Genomic DNA, 16,030 nt, shown 5'->3' with positions numbered 1-16,030 from the left:
TATCTGTATTTTATTATCACGTTATTTGCTGCACAGCACATGCACAGTGGTGTGCACAGGAGCAGCGACGCTCATGTCTGCACACAGGGTGCTATCCTTAGTGGGCACTGCCTGCCATGGGAGCTCATTAGATATATTATTGTACATCAATGAACTAGTACTCGTTTTACACCACGCTTTATTAAATAAGAATATTCATTCATTTAAGTTTTAATATATACAAGTACTAGCTACTTTGAATGAAGAATAATAATTTGAAAAACTGTGAAGGGATAAAGTTGCATTTGATAAAATCTAGTGGTGCTCCTTTAAAGATTCTATTATTTTAATAAGACTAAGTGCAAGTGGTCACACAACAACAATGTTATTTTATGAAAAGGAATTATGAATATAGTTTAATAACTATATTTTGTAGTCTGAAGAAAATTCCCATGAGTTAAGTCCCAAAATTATGTTACATTTTTTTATAAAATTTTGTTGTTTATTTTCCGTGTACTATGTAGTAAGACCTAGGTAATACATGTATCCTCATGAGTCCTCACCCGGCCCTACACGTGATGCTAAGACGACGACACGTTGGTCATGGTCCGAGGGAGGGGCTACCGCGACTCTGCCTCTTTTGTTTGCGCAGGGGTGATCTTTATCGGAGGCTAAAATTATGATGAAAGATTCGATTACATAGATGGATAGAGAAATAGATATAGATGAAGCAAATTAAAGCATGTTAATAATGGGCCTGTTAAACTTTTTTTTTTGTCATTTAGGTTTCGTGGTAATTACGACCACCTTGTTTTTGTCAAAAGTTGATATTCATGTCCTATAGATGGTAAAAGGCGTGCAGAATTAAATATAATTACAAAAAACTAAGCAAGGAAACATTCGAAAGCAAGAAGTTCAATTTCAAAAGTTCAAAATATCGCGCCATTGGCTGTCCCAGTCCAAAGTTTTGCAAAAAAAACTGTAAATTAACCAAGGAATCGCATTCAGTAGAAAAACACGAAAAAAATACATATCACTGAGTGCACGAGAATCATAAAATCAAACGCTTACAAACTAACTTGGTTACTGTATGACTTTTATTCCCTTCGTCTTATCGCATAAGATAAAATAAATTTTAAAAGTTCTTTCTTGTGACAGTAATCTGTCACTCGGACATTTTCACAGATAATTAAAGTAACGACTACCGTAAAATGGGGCGATTAGAGACAAATTCCAACTTTATGAGCAATTTTAAGGTAGTTGTTGATGTATATAATGCTATATCAGGATCAAAATGATTGAGTCTTGGGGGCATCTTTGTTGTCTAATTTAAAATTATGCAACTAGCATTCCAGTTTAAGCAAAAAATGCAAAAATAGGTGTAATCCCTATTTACCCGAAAATTGCGGTTAATTGGGACGAAATGAGAAATTTGCTAGGGTTGGCACTACTTTTATTTTTACATATAGTTTTAATTTATTTATTTATTTAGTTGCACCAACAAAGTGATCATCAATAAAAAAAATTGAAAAACTGACAAAAGTACATGGCAGACATCACCTCAATTATAGGTGCAATCGACAGTGCAGTAACAAAAATTTATATATATATTTACACATATATAGTGGGCTTTCTTAGAAACGGTTTATATTTCTCCGTTCTTGGTAAGTACTTAGGGGGCTGATATTTCTATCTGGGTTAAGAGATTAGGTGTGTCGGTTATTCCATGGATAAATCAGATGAATACCCCCACTCTGAACAAATATTAAATATTTTATTATGTATTACTTAGACATTTTTGTCCACCTTCAGATTTCATTGATCTTGTTACATGTCTCTGCAAAATCGACTTACTTATATTAAATTGCTTATCTATTTCAACTAAAGACTTATTCCCAATTTCGCTTCGATAAACCAGATTTTTACCAACAAATTTAAAAAATATTGTTATAACTACATAGACAACCCTACAAACCTGTACCTATTTATACTTAGGTCGTTTCCATTTCACGTATTCTCATCCCAATTGACCCCTTTTTCGTTGTTATTTGTACCTAAGACGTCCCCAATATCCTCAAAAACAACAGATTTTTACATGTATTTTTATATAATCAAATACATTAAAACCAATAACAACTGAGACTTACCTTTAATATATATGCTGGTTCAAACACTAAATAACGTTTATAAATCATAGTCGTCTTCTATTATGATCAAATAAATAAAAGAGAGCAAAGTTTCTAGCACTAAAATAATTACCACCACAGAAAGTTAATTTGAAACGTGATTTTTTATAAGTTAGCAGCTATTATCATGCATATTCAGAGTTGTTTTGTGAACTTTCAACATTCTACTATTAAACTACAAAAAAATGGAAGATTTTGCAACGAATATAAAACTTATATTGAGCGTCGAAAGATTTTCCCGGTTTTTTCCCGATTCGCCTTTCAATCCCTAATCGCCCCATTTTACCGGTACTATCTTAGATAGATACTATGAATGACTACCAACATATTAAGCTGTAGTTTGTCTGTCTGTTATCGACCTAACCCCTGTATATATATGTTGTATGTATATTGTATGTATATTGTTTTAGGTAAATCAACAGAGATCCTGTCATCAAACATTCTTAGCTACTCACTTAATTCTTAGTGAATATCTGTGACCTTGCTCGTTCACGAAGCCCGCTATAGAAAGCAGAGTATTAAATACACTTGACATTGGCGAAATCTAAAAGGAAACGCCATAAACCTAAGAGATAGTTATATAGACTACCAACATATAGTTTCCGCCAAAAAGCCCGTATCACTTAAGGTACATACATACATAATTACTGTATGTATGTACCTTAAGTGATACGGGCTTTTTGGCGGAAACACTAGGAATAACGTCGTGTGAAATGCTTAATTTTGTTATATTAATTATTCGGGTTTAAACCTGTAATGATGATGGTTTATTAACCCTTTAGTATTGGTTATTATGCACAACTGTGGGAAAATGAAACAAAGTCATTTGAATCCATAACGTCTACTGAAGTCCGATAAATTCCTATTTTATCGACATTTTTTTAGTTTCATATTATCTCACTCCGTTTCACCCCAGTGAATTACTACTGCCCTTAAATCAATATCACTTAATTCGGCTCCATTCATTTTTAATATTACTAAGAAAGTAACTAAGTATTATAAATCACAGGGTGTCTCACAAAGAGTATATCAAGCCGAAAAGTTTAGATTGCGTTTTATTAGATTAATCGATTCGTAGTAAAAATAAGACATTTTTTATATTTATTTATTTATTGCTGAGATGGGAAAGTGGTTACCGAAGCCCATAGACATTAACAACGTAAATGCTGCCACCCACTATAACACATAACTTATAAGTCTCCTTTTTTACAATACACCAAAGCCCCACCCTTTAAACTGAAACGCATTACTGCTTCACGGCAAAAATAGACAGGGTGGTGATACCTTCCGGTGCTGAATCACAATATGCCCTAGCAACAATCTGTACCATCAGGAAGAGAACGTATTAATACTGGTTGTTCGAATTGAGTGCGTACATTGAATTCCTTTTTTTTCGCCAAAAGGCACGGTTTATTAAGCCTTCTTTAACGTTATGAACAATCTGTATATTCCGGGTCGATGTTCTTAAGTGATAGCTCGGAGTGCTTTTATTTCACAAAGACTTTTCAAAGTTCAACGCACGAAAGAGTAAAATAAATTGTAAGTTGCTTAGCGGGGTCTCTGAACTCAAACACGTGCTCCGTACATGTGATGTCAGCTAATTAATGTACACACAAAATAAACACTCCGCCATTACTCTTGTTCTGACTGGGTCGACGCATCAAACAGCTTCTTTTGTGTTTGCGGGCCTAAAGCCTATATTACGTGTAAAATAGTTGCATTTTTGTCGTATTTATTGTTTATTGGAAATAAGTAAAATGATTTTTTAAGCAAGCTTCTTTAGGCGTGTTGAGAGTAAAATTTAACTCGTGACAGATTCGTTACGGCTAGAGAGAAAAGATACAATTTAGGACGATCGAGAGCGAGAAAATAGACAGAGCGTCTCGCGAACCACTCGACCTTGGAGAGAGCAACAAAGCGAACTAGGCTGTTTCTCTTTAAACACATTGTTTACGGGCGTCGGCCACTAGATTACTTGTTATTAGTTTCTCATTACTCCTGTAGATGGCAGTAACACATTAACTATCTCATATTTTATTATGAACGAAGGATTTAAAAAAATATATAGGTATTTATTTTTCTTTATATAATTTAAACTATATGATGGCGTCGCCAGGGGATGGCTGAGCGGCAGTTTCCGTCATCACTCGTTTTCGGTTGAACTCAGTTTATTGCAATAAAAGTCAATAGCACCTTTTGAATAATAATTAATGAAACTCAACACATAATTTTCACAATGACAGGGTAAACCGACAGGTTAGTTTCAACTGACCGACTGCCTGAGACTGACTAACATAGTAATAGACGGACTGACTGTCTGACACGGAATGAGATACTAACAGGCTGACTGTCTGAGACGGAATGAGCTGACTCTGTCCACGTATCGCCATTTTATACTCTGGCGTTACGGAGTCTACCCTACATTTTATGATATTTATCAAAACAACATTTTATCATTTAAAATAATAGTCAAAACAACGTCTTAATATTACTAAAAGCCGTTATCCACGACATATATATAAATGGTGAAGAGGTCGTTTCTCTTATACACAGCATTGCGTATTAGCAGAGAAATCTAATTCAAGGATGACAAATGAACCAAAACCCACAATACTACACACCGCAAAACTTCACTTCTATTAATTACATGCACCAAATTGCACGTGCACCATTTACCATCTTATCTCTTTCTGACGCGTATGACTGAATTAACAACCTAGCGGTACAATGTTTACATTCAGGGCTGTCATAAAACTAAAAAAAGTCCACGACATCATATGTCTATGTTTTATGGTTGGCTTACTGTAACCTTTTTTATGTTAACCAAATTTGTTCTAAAGAAAGCATTATTTGTGAAGGTGTTTTTATAAACATGATATTAATCCTTATTCAAATAAATACATTATCCATTACAAGTATTTCATTAAAAAGAAATTTGCCCTTCACATCATTTGATTTCAATGAGAATCTTAAAAAATATATCAGTTTTAAAATAGCATCGCAGCAAAATAATGATCAAGCGTGTGATAATTATGTACAAGGTGCCGGCCAGCCGGTGCGCAACGGCACAAAATAAGAAGGATAACAAGAAATACCCAAATCGGTTCAAAGTGAGCTTTGAAAATTATAGATTTTTCTCCATTTCTCTACGATCCCATCATCAGGTCTTGATAACTACATGACAATTTTGGAAGTCTACCCTTTCGAACAAAAAAAAAGAAAAAAGGATTATCAGCATCGGTTCAAGCGTTCTCGAGAAATCGGCGAACATACATAAATAAAAAAATGGTGGTCGAATTGATAACCTCCTAATTTGAAGTCGGTTAAAAAGCGTGATTTTGGTATTAACAACTTTTTCTTTCTATCTTTCTTTTTATTTGTTGATCCTTTTTTTATTGCTTAGATGGGTGGACGAGCTCACAGCCAACCTGGTGTGAAGTGGTTACTGGAGCCCATAGACATCCACAACGTAAATGCGCCACCCACCTTGAGATATAAGTTCAAAGGTCTCACGTATAGTTACAACGGCTGCCCCACCCTTCAAACAGTTCAAACCAAAACGCATTACTGCTTCACGGCAGAAATAGGCAGGGTGGTGGTACCCACCCGCGCGGACTCACAAGAGGTCCTACCACCAGTAATTACGCAAATTATAATTTTGCGGATTTCATTTTTATTACACGATGTTATTCCTTCACCGTGGAAATCAATCGAGAACATTTGTTGAGTACGTATTTCATTAGAAAAATTGGTACCCGCCTGAGATTCGAACATCGGTGCATCGCTCAATAGGAATGCACCGGACGTCTTATCCGTTAGGCCACGACGACTTCATCAACCTACCAACTCTCAGTGCAGGTACAGAGACGCCATTTTCGATTCGTTTCTTTATTGGCGCGGCTGATACCTTAAATAGCTCCTTAACATTTATAAATTCAAAAATATTTTCATCTTCTTTTTTTATTGCCTTTGTAGGCAGACGAGCGTACGGCCCACCTGATGGTAAGTGGTTACCGTCGCCCATGGACTTCAGCAATGCCAGGAGCAGAAAATGAAGTCGCGGGTAAAATTTAGCGTTATCCCAAAGTAACTATTCCACGCGTACGAAGTAGCGGGCAAAAGCTTTATTGTATAAGTTGATTGTGTTGATATCAGAATTGATTTAGTACAGCCGTAGAAAAGTAAAGATACGCTTTAATTAACCTATTTTATAGTACTTTAAAGGTCTATGTTTACTAACTATAAATTAAAATACTTTGCATTAATCATGATTTTTGATCCAAACTACTATCCTGAATAGCCAGTATAAAGATGATTTTTACTTATCTGTGATAAAAGCACGCCTGTGCTGCCCTCATCGCTTCAATTGGGAATTAAAAAAATCGACGTCAGTCAAATGTGTCAGCCACATTGATAATGGCGGTGGTGATATTGTTTTTTGGATATTTCGAAATCTAATAATGTGCTTCTTTAACATTGTTAAAGAGTCAAAATGGTCATAGTTTAACTAATAACTACCTCCAAAAAACAGACCGAATAGACACAAAGCGTAGTGTCTGAGACATTAGACTAAAATGAAATGTGAGAAATACCTATATATTTGAGAGTAGTAGCTCGTGTAGTGGGAAGCAGGAGTGTCAGAGGGCGGGCGGCAAAATGGGCGCGCAGCAGGCCAAAGAACGCGGCACCGCCAGCGGCGCGTCCATGCGTTCGGCGCGCAGCAAGCCACGGGTGCCGAAGGACCCCCGCATGCTCGGCTCCAACATATTCACTGAACATAGCGGTCAGTCTCTTTATAACTTATTGTATTCATACTGTAACACTTTCATTTTCCTTTCAGTATTTGTTTTTAGAGCTTTAGGCTTTGAGATTCTCTTACAATAAATTTGTTCGGAAAATTTAATCTATGCACAGTATTGACTTTTGTGATGTCGCTTAATGCTAAAATCTATTTATTCATTTATATAATGAACGTTATATTTAATGAATAAATTGTCTTTTATAAGTTGGGACATAGACCCTATAATATTTTTAAAAATTAATAGCTTATATTTGAGATTAAAAAGCTTATTGAATTTAAAATTAATTCTGTGAATTAATACCCATTTATTGACAATAGCATATATTTATATTTCGTTTTCATTTTTACGTCACATTATTCTATTTGTATAAGTTACATTGCAATGACTCTAAATTGAGGAATTTGCCAGTTTTTCTACAACAATAAGTTCATAGCTTATATTACTATTTTATTTGATATGTTAACTAACCGATATTTTTCCTAAAATTCAGAACACTCATCTTTATGTTGACTGGTAATTTTTTTAACACACTTATGAGTGTTACACATGAGTCTGTCAAATAGGTTGCTGTCTCAAAGGCTATCCTTTGAAAAACGGAATCGTCACAGAATCCAACATCAGTATAATGTTTAATTATGTTGAATTTGAAAAAATTACTACAACCTTAAAATAAAATCTGGTATAGCTTTAGAAGTCTGTTTAATACCAATGAAAAATAAGGTTCTGGTGTGGTGTGGAGGTGAACCAGTTTGAAGCTCACTTTGCATTAATTGGGTAACTAGAACTCATTGACATCAACAATATAAATGTTGAGAGTCATCCTGACGTCAGTTCCAAAGTACAATTATAGCCTTACTCTTCTTGAAGAGTTATCCATTCCTCCATTTCATTAATTTCTTGAAAACTATGATTTTTTATAAATTACAATAATTAAGCAAATACATTGTGGACCACAGTGATTGTTACCAGGAAACCAATTGATAAATATTATAGAAAAAAATAAACAAAATACAGTCTTAACATTTTCATATTAATTGTTTTCAGTAATCATATTCTTTCTTTTATTGAATTAGATATATACACAACATTTTCTATAACATTTTACAACAAATGGAAAAACTAAGGTTTCATCCTGACAGCAGAAGATGGAAGATCAAATTGTTAAAATTCAGAACAAAATATGAAAGATGAACAAAAAAAAAAAGTGTGTGTGTCCGCTCCGACGCACGACTGGAGTTTACTGGATATAAAAAATTAAACGAAACAATACGAGAAATAGTTCTATATTACGACAACACGATACACTACAGATTATTAACAAATTAACGAGACACAAAACAAACGACTAACAAATATATGAAAATACAATAATGAGAGAAACGCGCGATCAGTACGAGGCTTTGTGGCGGACTGCCGGCGCAGCAGCCCGGCGTCACCTGCGATAACGCATTTCGTGTGACATGCGCAATCAGGCGCATAACGCATTTCGTGTGACATGCTAGTACGATTTTGGTCCCCATAATTTTCATACCCCGGGCCTATATATGTAAATCGATTCTAAAGGAGTAAACTCCAAAAAAAACTATAGTTATTTTCCTAAAACTGTCGAAATTCCTGTTGTACGAGGTCTCTGAATTGCGGTCATTTGCTGTTCGTTTAATTATTACTGCAACTGCCACTCTATAAATAAATCTGAGGTTTTTACTAACCTACCAGTACTATTTCTTTATTTTTTTTTTATTGCCTTTGTAGGCAGACGATCATACGGCCCACCTGATGGTGAGTGGTTACCATCGCCCATGGACTTCAGTAATGCCAAGGGCAGAGCCAAGCCGCTGCCTACCGCTACTAAGTGAGATAAAAACTCATCACATACAAAATTTGTTGATAATTCCCAAACCATCTGTATCAAAATCATTGTTTCTTTCTTTGTCTTCATTTCAAAGCCATCTCAAATGATTACAAGACAGATCGAAAGGATAGATGAAACAAATAAGAAATCTCAGTTTGTAACTTTACAATCCACTATATAAAACTTATAATGCACTATATAAAACTTACAATCCACTATATAAAAAAGCAATCAGCAGAATAAAACTGATGTTATAAAATTATACCATGACTGGATTGATCAGTGCTGAGACTGTTCAGACGGTTCTGTTTTTTTAAAAATTGATTCAATGGCTCGGTTATGAAAATTAAACATAGAAATAGGTACTTTCATAATTATAACATTAGTATGGACTGCATTTAATCGGCAAAAGAATAACTAAAAAAGCCCGTAACAGTTTTGCATTTTTATAAATTTTATTTTAAAAATAACAGAAAATGTGCTTTTAGAGGACTTTTATGACAGCTGCCCAAACTAGTAATTGTGTAGTAGTTCACTATATAAGTACTGTTCACAATGAACAAAATTTTTACAGTCTATTTACCCCTCCATCCGAACTAAATTTCAATCTAAATCAATAAAGAGACTGGTGCTATTGTTTTTCCTTTATGCCTTTGATTAATTTAAACACAAGTACAAGTTGTTGCAATGCCTGCTTGGTGGCTAGACAAGCTAACAGCCCACCTGGTGTTAAGTTGTTATTACAGTCCTTTCACATCATATGATTGCTGCCACCCATCTTAAAATTGGAAGTCTAGGTAGTAATGAAAGCAATGCATAAAATCGAATTGAATATAAATTGCAGTATTTTATTACATGTGAAAATTGAGACTAACGTGGCAAGCTTTTCGTATAAGCTACTTTTTCTGGTACTTATCCCACGTTTTGAACATACATATGATGCAGCATGTTTTCTTACACAGAGATTTGACTTTAGTTTTATGACCGGCCGCCCTTCTGACGTCAACTCTTTTTGGTTTATTGTTTTGTAAAAGTTACTATGAATATATAAAAAAAAAAACTACATTGGGGGGATCTCTTAGGCCTGCTAACTTAAAATAAAATACAAGGCACATCATCACTAACGCTAATATCAGAATAATTCATATACACCGTGTGGATGACCATATAACTATTAACTTCACATCCTTTTTACAGCTAAAAGAATCCAAGAGCTCCATTGGCTGAAAGAGAAAGTTTTGTGTCTACACATAGCTACCATCGTGTCATTCAACTGAACTTTTACCATTACTGAAGCCATCACACATGTTAAATAGAATTATATCTATCATTCTGCATAAGCTTTATAGTATAATAATAATAATATCATTTTAAAAGCCTTACGTCCTCACCTATATTTATTAAATGCTGATTCGATGCAAGGATCTGTTGGGGTGAAGCTGGCGCGACACAGCTTGATTGCAAATATTCGCTGGCGTTGACGGCTAACAACTACCAAAGTGTATATGCACGGGTGACACTTCAGGCGGATTCAGATGTGATCAAGATCTGCTTATTGTTCCTGAGTAGGTTAATTTTATGAAGTGTCCATTGAACTTGTTTCATAAGGGATATAGCAGAACCGAGACAGTATGTCGGTAGAAGTCGTCGTGGCCTAAAGCATAAGACGTGCGGTGCATTCGTATCTTGCGATGTAACGGTGTTCGAATCCCGCTGGGAAGTACCAATTTTTTTAATGAATTATGTACTTAATAAATCTTCACGATTGACTTTCACGGTGAAGGAATAACATCGTATAATAAAAATCTAACCCGTAAAATTATAATTTCTATAATTACTGGTGGTAGGGCGTCTTGTGAGTCCGCACGGGTAAGTACCACCAACCTGCCTATTTCTGCCGTGAAGCAGTCATGCGTTTCGGTTTAAAGGGATGGGCAGCCGTTGTACTGTAAAAACTGAGACCTTAGAACTCATATCTCAAGGTAGGTGGCGGCATATACGTTGTAGATGTCTATGTGCTCCGGTAACCACTTAACATCAGGTCACATAGAATGCAATTTCAAAAATTGTATTAGTCTTTACCTTTCCTTAACTCATTTGCAATCGTAATCGCTATCTTATCTACCCGATCGTGTCGATTCGGGGCCATTACGAACTCGCCGCAAGTCTCTGATCTATACGTTCACTATTAACATAAAACCTCCATAATGAAACTATTTGTGGAGGCATTATTTTAGTTTCTTAATAAACAAATATTACTCGTTTGCTTTAACTTAAATTATTCGATTCGGAACAGTTCTGCTCCGGGCATTGATATCTTCAATGCGGGGGGTCGTAATTTCTTTATTCTTTATTTGTACACACTGTTTATAAAATACAGTAATTGGGATAAGATATAAAAAATGGCGAGCTTGGGAAAATCTTCCGACGTTTGTGCTGCTTATCTGCCAGTAGTCTCGAGGTTCCATTTTGACTACACCATAGCTGGTAGACGAGCTCACGGAGCTCCGTCTGATAGAATTTACTAACTGGCGGCAGCTAAGGTAAAAGCGCTATCGTGCCGTGCCGCTTTGTCCAAGGATCGTTCTGTCGCTGTCTTTAGATACTCATGCCATGCGCTCCGACGGCTATCATGTAAAAACGGGATTATGATTTAGAGCAGGGGTGGGCAAATATTTTGATAGTCGGGCCACATTGCAGATGAAAATTTGACCTCGGGCCAAACAGTTTTTTTTTTCTTTTTTAAGTATAGTTTTTGCTAAGGATGTCAATTAATGAATTTTAAAACCAACATTTTTGAATCAAAAAATTGAAAAGAAAATTTATGTTAAACAAAAACTAATATTTGTATTCCTAATAATCTGATATATAAAATTCTCGTGTCAGGTTGTGCGTGATTGAACTCCTCCGAAACGGCTCGACCGATTTTCGTGAATCTTAGCGTGCATATCGGCCAGGGTGAAGAATCGGACAACATCTATTTTTCACCCCCCTAAATGTTAAATGTTAAAGGGTGGTCCACCCCTAATTTTTATTTTTTATACAAATTTTTTGTTTTTATATTTTTATGATACAGCATACAAAAATACATACATCCCTAATTTTCACCCCTCTACGATCAACCCTTATTTTTTATTTGTTAATAGAACTTTAATTTTTTTGGCAAGATTTTCAATTTTATTTTTATTTTGTCATGTTTTAAAATAAAAAATCTGATGTTACTCTCAATTTTTCCTCCCTCTATGATCAACTCCTATTTTTTATTTGTTAATTATGAACTTTAATTTTTTTGGCAAGTTTTTATTTTGATTTTGTCATGACTTAAAAAAAAAAAAAAAACCATATTACTCTAAATTTTCACTCTTATACGATCAACCCCTATTTTTCCATCCCGATTTTTATTTTTTTTATTCTATGCTCCGATTGCGGATCTGAGCATAGAATAAAAAAAATAAAAAATGTTGCAAGATGGCAATCAAATATTATAATTGAATTGTAGTACGATAAATTCTTATTCAGAGTTTATAATTTCAAGTTCCATTATTATGTTTTTTTTTTTAAATTAAATTTGATCTCCCGCCCTCGCCGGTCGACTACTGATTGACTATCAATCGATCAGCTATCCCCGCCACTCATTCAGCAAACATCACGTAGTAGGGATGAGGACGAAGCCGGTCTCCTGTCTGACTCACTATACATTTTCAGCCATGGTTTTTTGGTTTTATTTGTGTATCAATAGTATGTTCAGTAGGTCTGAGAATCGGCTACTATCTATTTTTCATACTCCTAAGTTGTCCACCCAAACTTTTTTTTTTTTGTTATAATGAGGTATTATTTTTTTATTTATTTATTGCCCTTGTAGGCAGACGAGCATACGGCCCACCGGATGGTGAGTGGTTACTGTCGCCCATGGACTTCAGCAATGCCAGGGGCAGAGCCAAGCCGCTGCCTACCACTCTCCACAAGCCTCGTTTGAAGAAGAACATGTCATAGCGCTCGGGAAACACCGTGGAGGGGAGCTCATTCCATAGCCGGATGGTACGTGGCAAAAAAGATCTCTGGAAACGCACTGTGGATGACCGCAGTGGCTCCAGGTAGTATGGATGAACTCTACTCCGGTGGCGGGCGGTGCGATGGTAAAAACGAGATGCCGGTATCATCTCGAACAATTCCTCAAAGCAGTGGTTGAATGAGGTTTTTTTTTCTACACTAGAATTTCCCCAGAAATCTTATTTAAGGCAACACAACGTTTGCCGGGTCAGCTAGTAACATATAAAATGCTTCACGGGCCAGACAAAATTCTACCGCGGGTCGCCATTTGCCCAGGCTTGACTTAGAGGATGTCATTGTGTTGCGGGCCGCGTGAGCGAATCCTACACTTACATAAGTCATGAACGCACGTGTGCAAGCGTTGTAGGGTGTCCTATTAATAGGTTGGGGAAAAAGTTTCTTCGCGTTTTTTAAGAAAATTCACAACATTTTTTAATATAGTTTATTTAAATTTATCTAAAGTATGTAGGTACCATTTTGTTCGATAACTTTTTGCCATCTTGTAGGTAGGGATATGATCCCATTGCTATATAAATATTGGGGCTTCTGATCAAAATACCGCGATAATTGGTTTTGGCAGTCCTCTCGTGATGTTAACCTAACACTGCCTAAAGAATTTTGAAGGGACCGAAACAGGTGGAAATCTGGTGGAAAGGTGCAAGGTCAGGACTATCTATACAGGTGGAAGCGTGCTGCACGTCAGAGCCACATCTGGGTTGCCACAAGTGCGGGCATCCGGACAATGACGCACAACACGCGCTCGAAATGTGCACGCGTTTTTTTTTTTATGATTGAAGGATTACTGGTGGCCCGGAGGCCTTTCCAGTTTCACCAGGACAGGTGGGCGAGCAAAGGCTCAGCCAGGAGGGGTGGGATTTGCTAACAGCTACCCGAGCGCCTCCGAAGGAGACCTAACAACTCAAGAGCAGCTGTTTCGCGAATGAATCTACTACCGGATCGGAATCGCAACCCGCTGAGAAGATCCGGCGAGAAACTCAGCGGGCTGATGCATGGGTTAGGTTGCACGTCGACCTCTTTGTCGAGTTTGACGAGTACGGTTACCGAGGTCCCTAAGCCTGCTCCTAGTGTTAGAGCTGAAGGCTTCTAATGCAAAGGTTATTGGATCTGATGGATCCGTAAGGGTCCGTAACGTGTCTAGGGTGTCGACGGTGACTGGCTCCTGCGTGATCAGGATTCGGGGAGCAGTCAGCGGCGACAACGATAAGGCGATTATCATGACGCATGGCTTTATCGAAGTGCCCGCGTTGGGAGCACTCGCTGCGAGTGCTGGGGAAAGATCTCTTTTTGACCGTCGCTTTGCTCGTCGCCCGCATGTAAGAGGATCAGAGCTCATGGGAGGCCATGGCTAGGTTTTGTGACCTGGTTTAGGGGTCCCGTGAGGCTAAGTAGTGCGAAAGGGAGTGGAATCCCTCTTTAGCACCTCAACGCAGAAGGCGGGGTGGGCGGCGCGGGCGTGAAGCTCCTGCTTAGCCCCAGAAAGGGACTGTCGGGTGGCGGGTGCGGGTTCGGGGGCGCCCGGTACCCGACTGTCGGTCCGGTGGTGGGGCGGTGCAAGGTGGCTCCTGTGCGCCGGACATGAAATCCCGTCTTATCATCAGGACAGGTACCAGCGAAGGCGGACTTTCGGCGCGCACTGCGGTACCGTAGGTCTGGTGTAGCCGGTGTGGCGGAGCTCGATGGAGTTTAGTCAGTATTTGATTTTGCGGGGCGAGTGCCTCGCGAGCCTTTTTCAAGGCGTAGTCTCCTGCGAGGAATTCGGGGAGGTTGAGGACCTTGCCCTCCTCGTCTCCCTATTCCTCTTGGGAGGCATCGGAGTCCGACATAACCCGATTGATGGTTACTACATGCTTACTACATGTAATTAACATGAGAAGGTAAGAATTGTAAACAAATTAGTTGTTAATTAATTGATTAATATTAATTGCAGCAGACTTATGGTGGCAGAGGTTGTTTTTATAAATTCATAATATTGAGATCAGCCTAAAAAATTGTTTCATCTAATTAACAGATGAGGGTATGTTTTCCTAATCCCGGATCTTAGACTAAAAGCAATAATAGGTATAACAACTACGTCAAAACATCCTAAGATCCGATACGCTGTAACTTAATATGCCTTAAAAATAATTTAAGCAATAAATTTACGTAAATATTATTTTTAGTATGAAAGCATCAAAGTGTATTTGCGTTAGAACGCTCCACTGAGGCCGGGGTTGCGGGAAACTATAGGATGCAGTTCCGCCCTCCGCTTCCCGGAAACGGTCGATATAAGCCTCCAATCGATGCAGTGTAGCCTTCCGCCTCGAGTCGGCATTCTCTTCACTTTGTATCTACAAACAGTATGATATAGTATCAGTATTCATGATAATGTCGGTAGTGCTTCACCTGATTTTAGTACCTAATATTAAAATTGACGCGTGTAAGGCTTTTATTTGCATGTTCATTACAGAGCAGAGAAACAAAAGAGCCACTTGCTTCCTCCGCCCTATTATCAAAGCGAAACAAGAAAAGAAAGTTAGGAATTTTCCGGGACTCTACCTATAACCAGTCAGCGACATTTCACAACACAATTTTACACCCGTTGATAAATTAGTATCATATCATTCATATCGCATTCTATCCGTCTTTTAACATTGCATCACACTTTGGTTTTAGGAACAGCGAGAGTATATGACGCTGTACGTGTGCACGATTCATTTATATGTAATCGGCTTACTCTAGCCTTCGGGAAGTTATAAAGCTGCATTCATTATGAAACGAGATTACGAAAATTTTCAGGTGAAATGCATAAAATATGTATATATATATATATATATGTATATACTTAGTCTGGCCATAAATACTGTTACAATTAAAAATAAACAAAATATTACATTTGAATTTGGAATCTGTCATTTTTATATGATTGCTCATTGAGTTTTCTCATTTTGGCGTCAATACATTGAACAATATTTTGCGATATTAAAATGGAGTGGGGTGATAAAGAGAACCGAATCGCTGTGATTGCATTACACAAAGTAGGTATGGCGCCAAATGCAATTTTTAAAACTCCATACGCTTGGTATTAGTAAAATGTTTGTGTACCGGGCTATTAATAGGTGCAATGAGACCTCCTCTGTTTGTGACAGAAAAATATCTGGCCG

General features: G+C 37.2%; 1 protein-coding gene across 3 annotated transcripts in view; it reads left to right on the top strand.

Annotated features, from left to right (window-relative positions):
• Window positions 1-6,545: 6,545 nt before the first annotated feature.
• The window catches only part of LOC101739479 (tyrosine-protein kinase Abl), a 41,069-nt gene continuing 31,584 nt past the window's right edge, over window positions 6,546-16,030 (top strand). For all 3 annotated transcript variants that reach the window (XM_012696033.4, XM_012696032.4, XM_012696031.4), the window contains exon 1: window positions 6,546-6,948. In XM_012696033.4, coding sequence (XP_012551487.1) covers window positions 6,822-6,948 — 127 coding nt within the window. In that variant the 5' untranslated portion in view covers window positions 6,546-6,821. The remainder of the gene's footprint in view (window positions 6,949-16,030) is intronic.

The sequence above is a fragment of the Bombyx mori genome, chromosome 1, assembly GCF_030269925.1.
Source record: "Bombyx mori chromosome 1, ASM3026992v2".
NCBI classification, from domain to species: domain Eukaryota; kingdom Metazoa; phylum Arthropoda; class Insecta; order Lepidoptera; family Bombycidae; genus Bombyx; species Bombyx mori.
This window is presented reverse-complemented; position numbering and strand designations above follow the sequence as displayed.